This window comes from Muscardinus avellanarius (genome assembly GCF_963383645.1).
Source record: "Muscardinus avellanarius genome assembly, chromosome: 6".
Classification (NCBI taxonomy): domain Eukaryota; kingdom Metazoa; phylum Chordata; class Mammalia; order Rodentia; family Gliridae; genus Muscardinus; species Muscardinus avellanarius.
The window spans coordinates 65,750,576-65,768,608 of NC_137791.1; the positions used below are offsets into that span (position 1 = coordinate 65,750,576).

At 41.3% G+C, this 18,033-nt stretch overlaps 1 protein-coding gene across 1 annotated transcript in view; it reads right to left on the reverse strand.

Moving 5' to 3' along the window:
* Nucleotides 1-5,587, reverse strand: part of PKD2 (polycystin 2, transient receptor potential cation channel) — a gene marked incomplete at both ends in the record, with an annotated part of 45,016 nt that extends 39,429 nt beyond the window's left edge. Inside the window, one exon of the mRNA XM_080697549.1 lies at nt 5,098-5,587. Within this exon, the coding sequence (XP_080553675.1) occupies nt 5,098-5,587 (490 nt within the window). The remainder of the gene's footprint in view (nt 1-5,097) is intronic.
* Between the last annotated feature and the right edge of the window lie 12,446 nt (nt 5,588-18,033).

Consider the following 18,033-nt stretch of genomic DNA (forward strand, 5'->3'; position numbering starts at 1 on the left):
TTTTAAGTATTTTACCTATTTCTTCAAATATATATGGGCTTCAAAAATGCAATCCCATTTTTCCCACTAGGTGTGTATATAGACTCTCTTAGAAGACAGGACTGTTTTACGTGCTGATGGGAGAGAGTTGGCTACATCCATAAATGAAAAATAACTGTCCTGCAGCCAATTACTCCCCTGCTTACCAGAGTAAGAACAGTTGGGGATGGTGCTCTTGTACAAAATGGGGGCATTCCACCTGCACATTCCATAGAGGACTCAGACTCACATGACCAGAATAAAGCTTTTCTTTTTCTTTCTCTAGAAACCTATTCTTCCTGTTTGGATTAATAGCATCAAGCCAGAAATTTGGATTTCACCTCAAAATAGGCCCTCCTCTTGCATGGAGTTGGTTCCATGATTCTAATAGTTTCTTTCTTTAATCTTGCTCCCTTCCACCCGAGCTCGAATGCCTGGTTGCCACCCTGGTCACCTTCCTGACCTAGTGTCCCAGCCACCAGCACCATCCACCTCACTCCATCCTCTATATTCTCCAAATTACATGTGATCGTAATAGCTGGTTGAAGCCCCCACCAGCTCCAACTGCCTACAGGATAAAGTGCCAGTTCCATAATGCAGGATACAGGTTTGCTTGGTCTTTTTCCTACTCTGTTCTCTACCCAAATTTCCACCCTTTTTTTTCAAAATGCAGTACAAGTTTGACTCCCTCTGGAATCCTCAGACAGAGCTGGTCCTCTCTTCCTTGGATTCCTCTCATATCCGGGAACTAGCATTAAAATTACTTGATTTCATCTCTAATTCTCCTACAAAGCTTCTTGAAAGTTAGTGCTTTGTGTTATTTACCTTTGTATCCTAAAGACCTACCATAAAGGAGATACACAAAAAAATGCTTGTTGACTGCATAAATTCTATTACAGGCATAATTATAACACCCCCCATATGGTAGCAACTCTCCCTCTAAAGAATCCCCATAGCAATGAGACAAGCTATTCTTTCTTCAGAATCATGGTGCAAGTAAAAAAAAAAAAAGGAAAAAAATAATGGAATAATGTTTGGATTAAGAATAGAGGGGAAAATCACAGTAGCCAAACATGAAAGGACAAATACTGTTTGATTTCACTTATGTTATATATTGACTAGGAAATTTATAGAGATAGAAAACAGAGTAAAGATTACCAGGAGCTGGAGTGGGCATAAATTGAGGAGTCAGTGTTTAATAAGCATAGGGTTTCTGTGTTAGATAATGAAAAAATTCTGGAAATAAATAGTAGAAGGTAGGTACAGTCACTATTTTTTGAATGCACTTAAATGCAACTGAATTACACCTTCCAAGTGGATAAAATGATATGTGGTGTATGTGTGTAGTATATGTGTCTGTGTATAATGTATGTACCTACTACTAAGATTTGAACCCAGGGGCTTTCTACTTCTAAGATAACCCCCAAACCTATTTTATTTTTTATTTTTTAAACTGGGTCTCAATAATTTCCTGAGGCTGGCTTCAAACCTGTGATCTTCCTGTCTCACCCTCCCAAGTACTGGGATCACAAACTTGTGCCACCACGCCCAGTAGATCTTTTTTAAGTCTCAGTTAACCTTTCTAATAACCGAACATGCTTCCCTAAAGAAAGGGAAAGCAGAGAAAATGCAAGTTAAATAGAATATGGCAAAGTCACTTATCAAATACAAACAGTATACCAATTTCGATGTAAAGGTCTGCTTACTTCCACAAAAATAAGAACAGACCCAGTATTTCATTTGAGCCCTACCACTAATGGGGCAGAGATTCCTAGCTGTCTACCAAATCTACACTTCTGGCCATGTGGTAACATTTATATTTTTCCAGCCTCCCTTGAACGTATTCTTGATCCTGTGATTAAGAACTACCGATGGAACAGGGATAGAAGTGATGGGGAGCATTTCCAGAATGAGGCATTTAAGAAAAGCAATGGCAAGCCTTCTCCATACTCTTCCCACCAGAATCTGGATATCCAGCCTTGGTCATTCGAGCCCAAGTCTCCAAATAACCATAGAAGAGGGCTGCTGCTAACCTGGAATACCATCCCAGAGTTGTTGTGTGAGCCAGAACTTTCTTTCTTCAGTGCACCAATGGAAAGAGAGGTATCTATTTGCCGTAGAGCTTAGCCCACTCTGACCAATACAGCTGGTACATGTTGCAAATTCCCTACCCAAAAGGCTCCAAAATACAAAACCTTTTTGAGCACCAGTGATTCCTAGGGTAGAAAACTCTACACCTAATTTCATGTGACAAGACCCAGCTGAAATGCAGGTACAGAAAAAAATACTATATAAAATTATGTTCAGGCTATGGATAGAAGGTATATATGAAAAGTAAATGAATTTCATGTTTAGTTGTGGGTCCCATTCCCAAAATAGCTTGTTGTAGAAATAAATAATTCGAAATCAGAAATCCAAAACACTCCGATCCTAAGCATTTTAGATTAAGAGATACTCAACACTACATTTTGTGATTTCTCTAGAAACAAACAAAAAAACCCATCATAACAAACAGAAACTGACTTTAGCAAGTTGATACATACATAAAACATTTTGCTTCTGAAATTCAGACAATTTGATAACAAAGAGAATATCACTATTTGCCTTTCTAAGGAGTTTGCTTTAAAAAGAAAAAGATTAAACAAGATTGTTGGGGATACCTTAAGTCTGAAGCACCATCTTTCATTCTACCTCTGCGTTACACCCCTCTCCCAGCCCTCTTTTTTATTCTTTATTTTGAAATAGAGTCTCAGGGTGTCACTGAGTTGCAAAGGGCCTCACTAAGTACCTGAGGCTGGCCATGAACCCTTTCCTGCTGTCTCAGCCTCCCAAATCTTTCAGCCATCCTTTGTTGCCATTGGCCCACTGACGTGACTTGACTAAAGGTTTTATGATGATGAATTTATTCATCGTAAGCATCCTCAAATTATTCTTCAAAAGAAACCTGTATACGTCCTCATATAAAACCATATTTCATTTTGTTATACTCCATTATTGAGTTTAGTCAAATAAAGTCAAGTGTGTTATCAAATGCTCAAATGAAAGTTAAAAGAATCATACAACTCACCATTATTTACTGCTTTATGAAACTTCTCCCTCATGCCAATGAATATTTTTAAAAGCACATTTTACACAGTATAAAATATATACTTTGTGATTAGTGTTTTACTAATCTACTCCTTCAGGTTATCCAAATAGGATATTTGCTCTCTACCATTTTCTAAATCAAATTAAGGTATAGAAGTGTGCATTGTAAAAGAAATACTTTTATAACTTACAAGGAAACACAGCATAGCAGGACTTGCTACCCACTTTAGACGTCTTATTTAACTTTTCTAATAAACCAAGAGGTATTATGATTATCTCTTCTTTTTTAATAGATGCAAATTTTAGGGGTCAGAGAGGTCAAATAAATTTGTTCAAAGTCATATAGTCAATGAGGAGCAGAACTGGGACTGTCTTGATCAGCTGCTACAATACCTTGATAGTTTTTGCAAATGGTTTTCAAAACTGAGAGAAAGGGAAGGGCAGGTACAACTCCAAAAAACTGAATGGAAACTCCTAAAAGTGGAGATTAAAATAATCTGTTGGGTAAGAGTCAATACTACATTTTTCCAAAGAGGTCTCTGAGCAAACTTTGTAAAAACAGGACCCATTTGCTACTGGAAAATTGGTGTTCTCTTAGTAGGCTCTCGCAGATTTGAAAATTCCTGTCCTCCCTTTTGGTGAGTTGGATGCACTGAACTCTTAACACATTTATTAGCTAGAATACAGAGATTTCATCACTTTGTTGAAATTACAAAGAACATTATCACTTACAAACATACTTTCAAGATTTTTTAAAGCAATACAAACTTTTCTTTGCAACTGTTTTAGAAAAAACAAAAACCTAATATTAGAAATGGCCAAACATCTGTTTTTACAGACATTATTTTATTCTATTCATGGAGTTCTCAACAACTCCTCCCCAAAACAATCAAACACAACATCACCAAACATCAGTGGCAACCTAATGACACCCCTCCCAGAGCTCAGGATAACACGGGATAGTCAGCATCAAAGCCAGAGGAACAAACAGTATGGGTGCTAGTATATAAATAATTTTTAGTCTGGCGTGGTGGCGCACGCCTATCCCAGCATCCGGGAGGCTGAGACTAGAGGATAACGGTTCGCAGACAGCCTCAGCTACTTAATGAGGCCCTCCCAATTTAATGAGATCTTGTTTCAAAATAAAGAATAAAGCTGGGTGTGGTGGCTCAGGCTTGTAATCCCAGCACTTGGGAGGCTGAGACTGGAGGATTGCACAGACAGGAGGATTGCACAGGTTCCAAGCCAGCCTCAGCTACTTAGCGAGACCTTGTTTCCAAACAAAATACAAAATAGGTCTGGGAGTGTAGCCCGGAGGTAGAATGTCCCTGGGTTCCATCCCTAATACCACAAAAAATAGGTAGATAGATAGATGGATAAACTGGGCGTGGTGGCACATGCTTGTAATCCCCGCACTTGGGAGGCTGAAACAGGAGGATAGCACAGGCTGGAAGCCAGCCTCAGCTACTTAGTGAGACTCACAGAAACTCAGTGAAACCCTGTTAACTCTGGGAGGAGAGCCCAGAGGTAGAAAGCCTCTGGGTTTAAACCCCAGTACCACTAATAATAATAATAATAATAATAATAATAATAATAATAATAATAATGCAACTCGGAGGCCGAATGCCCCTGAGTTTCACCCCCAGACCCGCAAAAAAAAACTAAAACTATTCTGTGACATTTAGCAAACGTGCAGTTGCAAACATCACCTGTTGCACTGTAAGAACTATTCATATTTTCCCTCGACAAAAAAAACCCAGATATAGCCTCCCAGGGTGTGCACTTAATTTGAAAAAAAAAAAAAAAGCCAACCATGCTGACCTATCCTAAGGAGGGAGGTACCCAATAGCACCGGGGGCTAGGTGGGACCGCGCGCTGGGTACCGGAAGTGGAGCGGAATCAGCAGACGAGGCGGCGGCGGAGTGCAGCCCGGGCCGCCGCGCAGGAGCCCGCCGCCCGCCGCCGCCGCCCGCCGCCGCCGCCCGCGCTCACCTCGCAGCCCGCGCGCCAGCCGCTCGGCCCAGGCCACCCGGGGCGGCTGCGCGTCCAGCGGGAGGTGGCGGTGCCGCGGGTCCGCGCTGCCGGCCGGGCCGGGGGGCGGCGGGCCGGGGTAGCCCCCCAGGCCGCGGCCGCGCGCGCCCGCCGAGCCCCCGGCGCCGGAGGCGGCCGACCTGCGGCTGCCCGGGCGCCACTCCACGTCCATCTCCACCACCATGCCGCCGTCCTCGCCCTCCACGTCGTCGTCGTCCTCCTCCTCGGCCTCGAAGCCCGGGTTGTCGCGGCTCCACGCCTGCCGCGAGCAGGACGCGAGCGGCGGCGGCGGCGGCGAGGCCGAGGCCCCGGCCGGGGGGTCGCGCGCGGCGGCCTGGCGGATGCGCGCCATCTCCATCTCCATGGCCAGCGCGCCCGCCGCCCGCCGGCCCGGCGCTCGGGGCGCGGCCCCGGGCTGCTGCTGCGGCTGCACACGGCTGGGGTTCACCATGGCGGTCACTGGCGCCCCGGCGCCGCGCCGCTCTCGCCGCCGCCCGCCGCAGGAGCCATGTTCCTTTCTTCCCGGGCCTCGCCCGCCCGCCCCTCGGCTCGGCCCGCCCCGCCGGCCGCCCGCCCAGCCAGGCAGCGCGCCCTAGCGGAGCCCGAGCCGCGGGGAGAGGCCGCCGCCGCCGCCGCCCCGAGCCTCGAGGTGCCGGAGTGCAGGAAGAGGGAGAGAGGCTGAGGCCCTTTGCTCGGAGGGTGTGCATTAGGTCCCTGCAGCGGCGGCGCGTCCTCAGCCTCCTCTCTCCACACGTTGTGGGGGTCCCAGGGTTCGGGCCCTGCGACCCTCTGGTCGCTGGAGCTTCCCCCTTGACTTGCCCTGCTGGCTAGCATTGGCCTGAGTGATGGAGTCCCACATCTGGCCCCAAGTCTAGACCTTTACTTTTCACTCGGCTGACATTGCCAACTTGATGCCCCGCCGGTTGTCTCAAACTCGACCTACTCCAAACTTAATTTTTAAATCTCTTCTTTTAGACCTGTACCCCCTGCCCCATCCCATTGGGGTTTCCCATGCCTCTGCTCTCCTGGTTCTCCAGGCTGGTCTTCTACCTGATATTCTAGTCTGCACCTATTTTCCCAGTCTTGTGCTTTCTGCTTTTCACTCCCGCTGGCCTTGTTTCGCGGCTTGAGTAGACATTGGGTCGAAAGATCTCTGTCAGTCTGCGTGTCAATGTCTCCGCTGTTTCTAAAATCGATTCCAGAACCACAGCTATTTCTCACAATCGTGCTTAGGTCTATGGGCGTCCAGCCGCTTAAATGATAGCATTTCATCTCTACAATATGCTTTAGTAAATTTTCATGATCTCCTGTATTCATTTGCAATGGAAACGATGGAAATTTATTTTCTCACCCGATGTTGGTTGCTTTCCTCGAGGCCCCTGTCCTTGGCTTGAGAATGGCCCATTTTCTATGTGTCCTCAGATGGTCTTTTCTCCAATCTTCTTCTAAGGACACCAGTTATATTGGATTAGGGACTCCCCTAATGATTTTCACTTTAACGTAATTGCCTTTTTTTTTTAGAAGACGATCTCCAAGTATAGTCATATTCTGAGATACTAGAGGTTAGGACTTAAGCACATAAGTTTTTAGAGGACCCATAACAGCTCCTAAAGTACTTTTTATGCACGGTCTTCCATATTGCACATCTATCTGTGCAGTATTGTCTATTGGTTTTTAATGCACTCATAACGTGTTGATCATATTTAAGAAGTAGTTGCAGCTATCCATCACCTGATCTTGCAGTTTATCTAAGAGCCTGTGTCCTTTTCCTAACTGTGAGCTTCTCAAAGCCAAGTGAGTTGCGGGTCCAGGCCTGGATCATACTAATTACCAATTCATTCTATAGATAGACATTTCCTATACTCCAAATTAGGAGTTGGGCATATTAAGCCCATGGTCCCCAAAGGAGACAGATCAAATAAGAAAACACTAAAATTATTGTCCCAGGTATGGGTTATGATGCTCTTAAAATGAAGTGCAATGAGCAGCAAGAACTGCACTACATCTTCAAATTCTTAAAAGACATGGCCAGAGGAAAACCACAGATGAAATGAGAAGAGGAGCTGGGTGTGGTGGATCATGCTTGTAATCCCAGCATTTGGAAGGCTGAGACAGGAGGATCGCGGTTTGAGGACAGCCTCAGCTACTACTTAGTGAGGCCCTTTGCAACTCAGTGAGACCCTGTTTCAAAATAAAGAATAATAATTAAAAAAAAAAACAATTGGGCTGGGGATTTAGCTTTGAGATAGAATGTCCCTGGGTTCCATCCCCAGTACCAAAGGGGGGGGGGGGGAGAAAGAAAAGAAAAAGAAAAAAGGATCTGATCTGAATGAATTTCCTGGAGAAAAAGTTTAGGTCTAGGACAATGTTTAAAAATATGAACAGAAGACCTCCAGCATCCCTCAAGGCACTTGTTAAAAATACAGATTCCAGATCTCCACTCCAACCTTGTTGGTTCAGAAACTCGAGTACTATAGACCTGAAATTCTGAATCTGCTCAAAGGATTCTGGGGCACTCTAAGTTTGAGAAGCACCAGTATATTCCAAATAGAGCAGCTTTCATAAACATTTCCTTCATAGTCTTATGCTTCCTGGTGTCCAGTGACGGTGTCATCTAGAATCCCAGGTCTGGAAGAAACTTCCATGATCCTTGAGTCAGACCAACACTCTGGTTGTGCCTGCAGGAGATTGATTGATTCACTGAAGGATGCTGTAGGCAGACTGCCTGCATTCAGATCTTGATGTCCATTTCTTAGCTGTGTGACGTTGGACAAGTTACTTCATTTATGCCTGTAAAAATGAAAATTTTATAGTAATACTTCATATTGATGTTGTGTGGATTAGGTAAATTAAGACATATAAGTATCTTGAGTCCATCTATTCAGGCTGCTGAAAAAAAAATGCCATACACTAGGTGGTTATTTCTCATAGTTCTGGAAGCTGGGAAGTTCAAGGTTATGGCGCCAGCAGATTTGGTATCTGAAAAGGTCCAATTTCTGAGTCAGATTGCACTTCTAGCTACGTCCTCACATGATGGAAGGGAAAAAAGAGCTCCATTGTGGTTTGAGTCTTCAGCATTCCCCCGAGGAGCATGTGTTAAATAAGACTTGGTCACAAGCCTGTGGCACTGTTGGAAGGTGGTGGAAACTTTAAAAGGTGGGGCCCAGTGTAAGGGAGATAGATCATTAGGCAAATATCCTTGAAAGGAATGTTGGGATCCTGGCCTCTGTCTCTTTCTTTGCTTTCCAGCCACATGAGGTGAGCTGCTCTGTTCCACCACACAATCCTAGCCATGATGTTCTGCCTCACCATTGACCCAAAGGCTACAGAGCCAACTGGCCAGGGACTAAAATCTCTGACTGTGAACCAAAATAAACTTTTCCTCTTTTTAACTTGATTTGTCTCTAATATTTTGTTACAGCAATGGAAAGCTGACTAGCACAAGCTCCCTGGCCTTTGGAAATAAGAACACTAATTCCTTTTATGAAAGTCCCATCCTCATGACCTAATTCCCAAAGGGCCCACCTCCTAATCCCATCAAATTGAAGGTTAAGATTTCAATGTTTGGGAAAACACAAACATTGAGGTTTAATAGCAAGACATATAGAAGCCTGGCACATGATAAATGCTAATAGTATTAGAGTTATACTGACTCTTAATAATAATTATTTTCATCTACTGCAGGTGTTTATTTGATCATCTTTGTCCCAACTAGACTATGAGATTTTTGAATACAGAGGTTCTGTGTTCAACAACACAAGGGAGAGAGAGAGAGAGAGAGAGAGAGAGAGAGAGAGAGAGAGAAAGAAACATTAAATATGTACATTTATTTACATTTTACCTCTGGAATGAATGAAGTGAGTGGATGAATCTAGTCAGGCGCCATCATCCTAAGTCACACAGCTAAACCTTTGACTAAAGCTGGGGTTTCCTAAGGGTTTATGTGGCTCTCTTAAGCCTCTATGTACCACCACCTTCCCTCTGAGCCCCTAGGATCTTGGCATGTGTTATGCCCATGTGAAGCTATCATAAAGTCACTGCTCAAAATGTTATATTAAGTTTGACAATAATTTTTCTCCAACAATGTTTTCATTTCCCACAGTTGAAGGTTTAGAAGATAGCAGAATACTGCTTAGTGTGTCCATTTCTCATTTTTCTCCCTGACTTACTGGCAAGTCTGCAGTCCAGATACATAAGAAAGAGAGTTGATAGAAAATCAATAATATGTAGGAATGAAACTTATTCATTGGGTTCAAATTCTTTGCTTTTCTATGCACAGTAAAAAAGAACTATATTGTTTTGGTTAGGATGAACAGAATAAAATGCTATTTAGACAGATCCTTCAGGGAGGTTTATTCTCATTGAGACACACACACTCTGAATCTAAATAACACTAGATGGGCGAATTTAATTATGCACCAAGGCAATAGTGAAGGCTCACAAAACAAGGCAGGGTTCAGAAGAAAGATACCTAGCCTGTGGTGGGTAGGGAAAGTAAGAACAGATCACGGAAGGCCTTAGATGAATGCCAAGGACTACAGATTTTACAATACATTTAATAGCATGTTTAATAGATCTGGGATTTTTTCAACTATTTAAAAAATACATGATCTCCTTCTGAGACAATAACCTCACTCTTAAAATATTTCAGATTAGGCTGAGCATGGTGGTGCACGTTTGTAGTCCCAGCACTTGGGAGGCTGAGACAGGAGAATTGCAGTTTCCAGACAGCCTCAGTTACTACTTAGTGAGGCCCCTTTTAACTCAATGAGACTCTGTTCCAAAATAAAGAATAAAAAATAGGGCTGGGGATGTATCTCAGAGTAGAAATGCCCTTGGGTTCCCTCCCCAGTATTGCAAAAAAAAAAAAATTTCAGATTGATCAAAAATGTGTCTACACACATATATAGACTTAGATGTGTGTTTACCTGCAGTTTTATTTACAAATGATCACAAAACATGTAATTTAAAAAATTTTTATGTAATATAACATGAACAGTATTTGGCCCACTGCATCTTAAATCTTACATTCCAGGAGTTTCATTATTAATTTTAATCTTGACTTCATAAGCCCAATAACTGTCATCCAATATGCTTCCTTCTCAAATATCTATTTATTCTTTCTAACTTACTAACATTCCCTTTTATGGTTTACCTTAATCCATTTTCCTGCTGCAGAGTGCCTAGTTTTTTGCTCAGCCTTGAAGTTATAAATTTCCTTCTCTATCTGCAGAATTTCTCCCTTTAATTTCCATTTTACACCCTACTTCTCACAAGTTTTTCTTTATTAAGTAAGTACAATGCAGAAGGTTGTATTTTTCATCTGATTGCCACCATTTTATTTTCATATAACAATTTTTAATAATCCATCCAGAGGAAAATATTGTGTGAGATGGATAGCATAGCCTGGATTCTATTTAGTTTCGTTTTAACGTGTGGCAGGTTGTTCTGGGGACCCGCTGTACAAACCCCACTCTTTCTTAGTTCTACAGTGGACACTCAAACCATTTTGAAAGGCAACCTTAAAAACTTTGTTCAAGTTTAATGCTTAGTAGTCTCCTCCTCTCTAACTTCTGTAGTGCTAGACTTGCCTGTTTGTTTCCTATTTTACATTTCTTTTCAGCGAGAACCGATGAAACAGACATGAACTGAAGTGCCCATTGGTCTCTCTGTCTCCACCTTCAAAAGGAAATCCAAAGAGGAGTTTCTGGCATTAGTGGTGTTGCTTAGCAATCCACCCAAACAAACATGTTTCCTCATTTTTTACTCCAATCCTTATTTATTCAAGAACATTGTAAAATAAATTTTTACCACTTGACATCTGAAATCATTAGAAGAAAATGTAGGCTTATACAAAGAAGTGCTAACCAGAGTAAAACTTTTATTTCATATTTTGCTGCTGTAATAAGACAAGGCTAGGATTTGTGGCATTCTTCATGTCTGGATTTGGTTTGGTTTGGCCTGCAGGAGTCCCTGTCTCTGTGGGGGTTATCTTGGCTCATCACTGGCTGGCACTGTGATCTGGATGACCTAACCTCTTTATCTTGGTTTCTTTCTCTGAATAGCGGGATTAAATATTTACTTTTCAAATTCCCCATGGAAGTTTTGTTGAGGACTAATAAAGGAATATTAATAAATTTGTACAAGATTTACCCCGTGTCTACTAAATACCAGATGCCATGTTGGATTCTGGGGAGAAAAAGATAAGACATGATTTATTACCTTCAAGGGGATCAAATTTTATAAACTGGTTGCCTGGAAATACCTTCATACCACATTCACTTGCATTTGCTACATAAAGACTTATGAATCTTCTACACTCAAACATCAACTCCCCCTGGAATCTTCTTCAGCCATGATTTTAGTCCCTAGCCTGAATTTTCTTGCCCTTCTACCCTGTAACTCCTCTTCCCAACATTTACTCCCTATTCTAAGAGTATCTGTCCACACAGTTGTCTTCCTGGGTATGATGTGAGCCCACGGTGAGCAAGGACCTAGGCTTACTTTATTGTTTAGCAGCTCAGCAACCAGTCTCCTTTCTAGTGATAACAGTAACCAAGTTTTGGGGGGTATTCCCTTCCTATTCTGAAGCGACTCAGATGAGGCTGATGCCACCATTAGCTTCCACGTGGGGAGTGTGGAACTCAGACATGGGCGGAACATTGAGTCCCCTTGTCCCCTGTGAATGGTATTTAACAGTGACTATGGCATCCAGTTTTATTCATTGGAAATCAAGCCAGAGATATTTTCCAGTAACTGGGGAAGGGTTGCAGGGCTGAGTTTCTTTATATTAGACTTGGAGTTGTAAGGATTTTAAGTCCAGTCAAGCTGACACAGCCAAAATGCTGACAGGGGGGAAATGGAATCAACAATACTTTCCCAAAACATAAACTTAATGTAAAGACTAGAAGGATAACAGAATTGAACTAATGTTTGGGTGGTCACAACACTAAAGTGCATTATACGGTTTTATCATGTGCCGGCTCCTTGTTTTTACAGATGCAGATACACACACACACACACACACACACACACACACACACACAAATTCAAAGGAATTTTGAACAAGGAAGAACCAGAAATAAACTCTTTAGAACATTGTGTGAGACTTTTCTCTTTGATAATTCAAATTTATTCATTAATACCACTTGGGTGTAACTGTTAAAAAAAAAAAAAAAAACCAAAACCCTTTGAATCCAACTGTACTTTGACTAGTCTATTATTTTTCCAGAAACTTAATAGACTTTTTCCTTTCAAAAAAGGAAACATTGATGCCAACATAAAGGAGGCTTACAATGTTCTCAGATCTGCCAGACTTTACAGTATACCTATTTTACATCCACCTAGCACATTATTAGATATGATTAGGATGCAAAATAATTTGTCCCTGCCTGCCAGAAGCTTGTACTTAGCTTGCTTACACAGATAAAACATTTAAAACATCAGAGTTTGTGATGCTTTTCTGAGGAGATTTTTGTTCTTTTTCACTTTAAGTGTAGATTCTGGGGTCTAACTGCTAGGGTTTCTTATTCATTATGTTTTATGCAGGACCTATGAATATGTATTTTAAGAGAGCAAAGCAAAAAGATGGAGAATGACTTTGTTGAGATCATTTGAGCCCCTGCGTCAGTACTACTTAAAGTTAGATCTCACTCTGCATTTCATGAGCCAAAACATTCTCATTTTGGTTAATTTATTTAAGTTAGGGTTCTATCTCTTGCAAATGAAATTATACTAAATAATAGATTTGAATAGAAGTGAATCATACAGACTGGTTAGTCATATGCATATGACAATATGAACACAAAGTTGGGGCCCTTGTCTGTGCTAAGTGGGCTAAAAAAAGGCATTTGGCATGGCTGGCATGGAGCACCCACCCTTTATGGGTTAGGAAGTTAAAGACGTTGGGGGATGCCAAACTTGAATTTTTTTTTAAATCTTATTAAATTACTTTGAAACCTTAGCTATAAATAACATTCCAAAGAACCTTCTAGAACCCAGTGTAATGGTGCACACCTACAGTCCCAGTGCTCAGAAGGCTAGAACAGGAGGATTATAAGTTTAAGGCCAGCCTCAGTAACTTAATGAGATTCTCAGCAACTTAGTGAGACCCTGTTTGAAAATGTGAAATAGAGCAGGGCTGGGGATGGAGCTCATAGGAGGAATACCCCTGAGTTCAATCCCCAGTGCCAAAAAAAAAAAAAAAAAAAGAAAGAAAGAAAAAGAAAGGAAAAAGAAAGAGAGAAAAGGAAAGAAAAGAAGAAAAAGTAAAGAAATATCCTGAAAGCAAATGGACATAACTATTTTCTGACAGGACTAATTACAGAAATGGGCAGCTGTTCCATTTTTCTTGGGGAATATAGTCTGCTTACCAATTTTAAACATCTTATTGCTGTATGCTAGTTTTCTGTGTTTTTTCCTCGATTGTTCTTTTACTCTAAATATTTTCCCAGTTTTCTATTTTATGTCTTTAAATATTTTGACTTTAATACTAGAGAAATAGTAACGCTTGCACATCTACCACCTAATAAGCATATTATTCTCTTTTTTGATTAAAATTTTATAAAATAAGTAAATCATTTCAGATAAAAAAGGACCCTTCTAAAAGTGTCTTTCCGAAGATGACGATGGAGAAAAGCGGGGTTTACGAGCCCCACTAACAACCAATCTCTATTACCACAAAATCAGTGCCTTTCATAGCCAGAAAACACCATCAGCAGACAAACAAAAAATGTAAATACAAGGGACAGAGAAAAAGAGGGCTGGAAAAACGAGACACCAGAAAGAAACCAGACCGTGGTGCTTCGGCCGGAGTCACGGCACAGAGCCACGTGGATGCCAACTTTCCTTGCAGCACCAGGTTGCAGAGAGGAGGGGAATCAGAATGGAGCTCAGAGCCAGAGAGGAGATACGCTGGCCTCATGGCCGAGGATGTGGCAGCAGCGCCATACTGCTGACAGCAGCAACGAGCTCACTGGATGGCACCAGACCAACGCACTCAACAGCTCACCAGGCTCCAGAGAGGAGCGGTGAACAGCGAACCGCAGTGAGCGGCTGCGGAACAGCCGGGCAGAATTAGGCAGATTTTTCGGCGCAGGGAGCATCTTAAGCTTCCAGTGGCTGGACTCAGCACACCCTGCAGAGACTCAGAGCAGAGCTCAAAAACAGAGAAGAAAATATGCCAGCCTCACGGCCGAGGGCGTGACAGTGGCGCCATATTGCCACTGGCAGCAGCAGCAGCAGCAGCGAATTCACGAGTCTACTACAGCTCCATAAGCGCACTCAACAACAGTGAGTCAAATTGCGGCTCAACAACAGTGAGTAAAATTGCGGCCCCTAGAAGAGAAATTCCAGTACTGTACTCCCAGGGACTTGACCCAGTGGGGGAGTGGCGGTGGCAGAGATATCATACCATAGTTGCAGCTCCCCGTAGGAGAACACCCAGCCTGGCACCCCTATAGTCTAAAGCAGCCTCGATTGACTCCCTGGGTCTGAGACTTTGTGATACAACCCAGTAAAAGATTAGTGGTGACTGAGATACCAAAGAATTGAGATCCAGAGCACCTTAAGTGAAGTCATAGTGACCCAAGGGAAGAACCCAGAGAAGGCACAAACTTCCAAAATCATGGGAAAGAGGAATAACAATGGAGTAATGAATGCCCACAACCCCACAACATCAGAACCTGATAAAACAGAAATCCAGAGATTTCTAGAAGATCAAATCAGGAAAATAACTGTAGAAATAATAGAGGTGTTTCGAAAAGAATTCAGAGAGAGCCAAAAAGAGATAAAGGATGCAATTAATGAAGTAAAGACCTCAATTCAAAGTACAAACAACTGATTAGACCACATGGAGAATAGAATCTCGCTCCTAGAAGATGATCACTCCAAAAATGAACACATAGTTTCTAATTTAGAAAAAAAAATCTGACAGCAGGAATCTGACATTGAAGAAATATGGGCCCATTTTAAGAGAGCTAACCTAAGAATAATTGGAATAGAGGAGGGAAAAGAAGGTGAAACCAAAGGGATCAACAATCTCTTCAAGGAAGTAATAGTAGAAAATTTTCCAAACATAGACAAGAGGTCGATACACAGGTCCAGGAAACTTATAGAACTCCCTTTAGACAGGATCGGAGAAGAGGATCCCCATGCCACATAATTGTCAAAATGACCAATGTGGAAGCCAAGCAGAGAATCTTAAAGGCAACAAAAACAAAGGGCCAAGTGACATTCAGAGGCAAACCAATTAGAATCACTCCAGACTTCCCAAACCAAGTCATGAGAGCCAGAAGGGCTTGAAGTAACATATTCCAAACTCTGAAAGAAAACAAATTCCAGCCAAAAATTTCCTACCCAGCAAAACTTTCTATCAAATTAGATGGGGAAATAAGAAGCTTCCACAACAAACAGAAACTGAAGGAATTTATGTCTTCAAAACCAGCGCTAGAGAAAATACTCAAAGAGATCAACTACAAAGAAGAATTAGGTAACACACACCAGAACCAGAGAAACAAGATTTTCCATCCAACAGACAACTAAGATTGGTTATCTGTGGAGATTCATTATTTATGTTAGTCTTTTACCTATTTTTGTTTGCTTTTATTGTTGCTAATTTTTAGGATTTCTATTTGGAAAGTTAATATACCTTCAGATAAAGCATTTGGAAATATTTTATCCCATTCTATCAGTAACTTTTAACTCTGTTTACATTGTCTTTGGATATACAATTTTTTTTATTTTTTAGGGAGTTTGTTTACCCTTCTGTTGCCTGTGCCATTGAAATCATATCCAAGAAATCACTGCCAATTTCAATGTTGTGAGGTTTTATGACCCAGATTTTCTTCTAAAAGTTTATAGTCTTAAGATTTATATTTAGGTGTTTTATCTATTTTGAGTTAATATTTGTATATGGAGTTAGGTAAGGGTCCAATTTTATTTTTTTTCATGTAATTATTATTTTTCAACAATATTTAGTTAAAAGATTATTATTTCCTCCACCAATTGTTCATGGAAATTTGTCAAAAATAACTTGACAATATATGGAAGAATTTATCTCTAGGCGTTTATTTAACTCCAATGGTTTATATATCTGCCTTTACAACAGTACTACACTGTTTCAATTATTGTACCTTTATAAGGTTTGAAATCAGAAAATATACATCTTCTAGCTTTGTTCTTTTTCGAGATCGTTTTGGGTATCTAGAGTCCATATTCCATATTAGGATATATTTTTTTCTGAAAAATAAATAAATAAATGTATGATAGTTTCACCTAAAAAATACTATCTGGTAAGAAAGAAAGCAAAAAGAAATATTGAAATGTTATCTTTAAGTCGACAAAAGCTTGGTATGTGAAATGAAACTGTTATGTGAGATTATCATTGTTAATTTTGGATAAATTGTTATAATACTAGATGTCAACCACTAAGCCAAGCATGGGAAGGAGGAATGGGGAGGGAATGGGGTGGGGATCGGGTAGGGGCTAACTGGGTGATGTGTAGTCCCTTGGAGTACAGAATTGTAGAATAGAGAGAATACTAGAGAATCCAAAAGACAAGAAAAAGGGAAGGAAGCAAGAGGGTGGGGGGTTGTAGTTGACAAATGAGAATCCAGATTGTCAAAGAGCATAAGGTGTAAAAGAATAGAGATCCAAGAAATATTCCAGAAGGATCATAAAATACCACTCGAATGCATTTCAAAATAGAGAGAATATGTTTCAAGTATGTTTGGGTAAGAAATATGCTCAACCAGAGCACCAACCCAAGACTGGGCCACCTGTGGCAGCTTCAGTAAGTTACATAATGAGATGCCGGGGCTACACTGCACTAGGTCTGCAGCTTTGAGATATCCACGTATGCTTTCACAGGGCAAGAATGCCAGTGGCACTGTGGCTGGCCTGGCCTGGCCTGGAAGTGGGTTCTCTATCCGTGGCCGAGTCTATGAGAGCAGAGAGCTGACCAGCATCAGACACAACCATATCCTCGTTGCCCTGGATGCTTCAACACCTGTGGAGCCCTAGAGCAGGACCTGGGCTGGATACTATGGTCTCAATGGTATGAGATATCTCACTCTAGTCTTTGTTGATTTCATCCCAACTTCAGTGGAAGAAAAACACATACATTTTTGTGCTTGCTTGTTTAAAACTCTCATCATGTTAACCCAAATCATCTCTTCTAATCAGAGGAGAAAAATAGTGCATTAATTTGTGATGCTCAGTGGACCTAAAGGTAGAAGATACCTTTAGATTATTTACTGGAGCATATTTTTTATCATTATGATTCTGGTTTGTCATATCATCTATCATGAACAAAAAGTATAAAGACTAAGTAATAAAATTTTAATGAATACATCAAAATATAAAAGGGAGAAAAATATTATTTTCAAGGGTCACCATGGGTGACTTTATCTTTAATCCAAAAATGCTGACTACATTCCAGCTCTTTCTGAATAAAGAAAATTAGAAGTAACAGTCAGAGTTATTTTATGAACACACAGAAAAATGTCATTTTATAGTTACACGTCATTAGTTATATTTGGTGAGTGACTTTTAGCCAATTCTCAATATCAAATCCATCTCCAGAGTATGACAACTTGCCATCAAAGCAGATAACCAAAGAATGAGGGAAAGCTTTGAAGGTACCATCATTGAAATTAAGCTAACCACATATGTGTGCATGTCTATGTCTGGATATTCCATTCTGTTCCTTTATATTCAGCTTTTTATCAACCCCACTCAAGGTTGGTTACTGTAGTTTTCCTCACACTGTTATTTACTATCTAAAAGAGGTCATTTAGGCTGGGTGTGGTGGTGCATGCTTGTAATCCCAGTACTTGGGAAGCTGAGACAGGAGGATTGCAGGGTTCCCAGCCAGCCTCAGCTACTTAATTGAGTCCC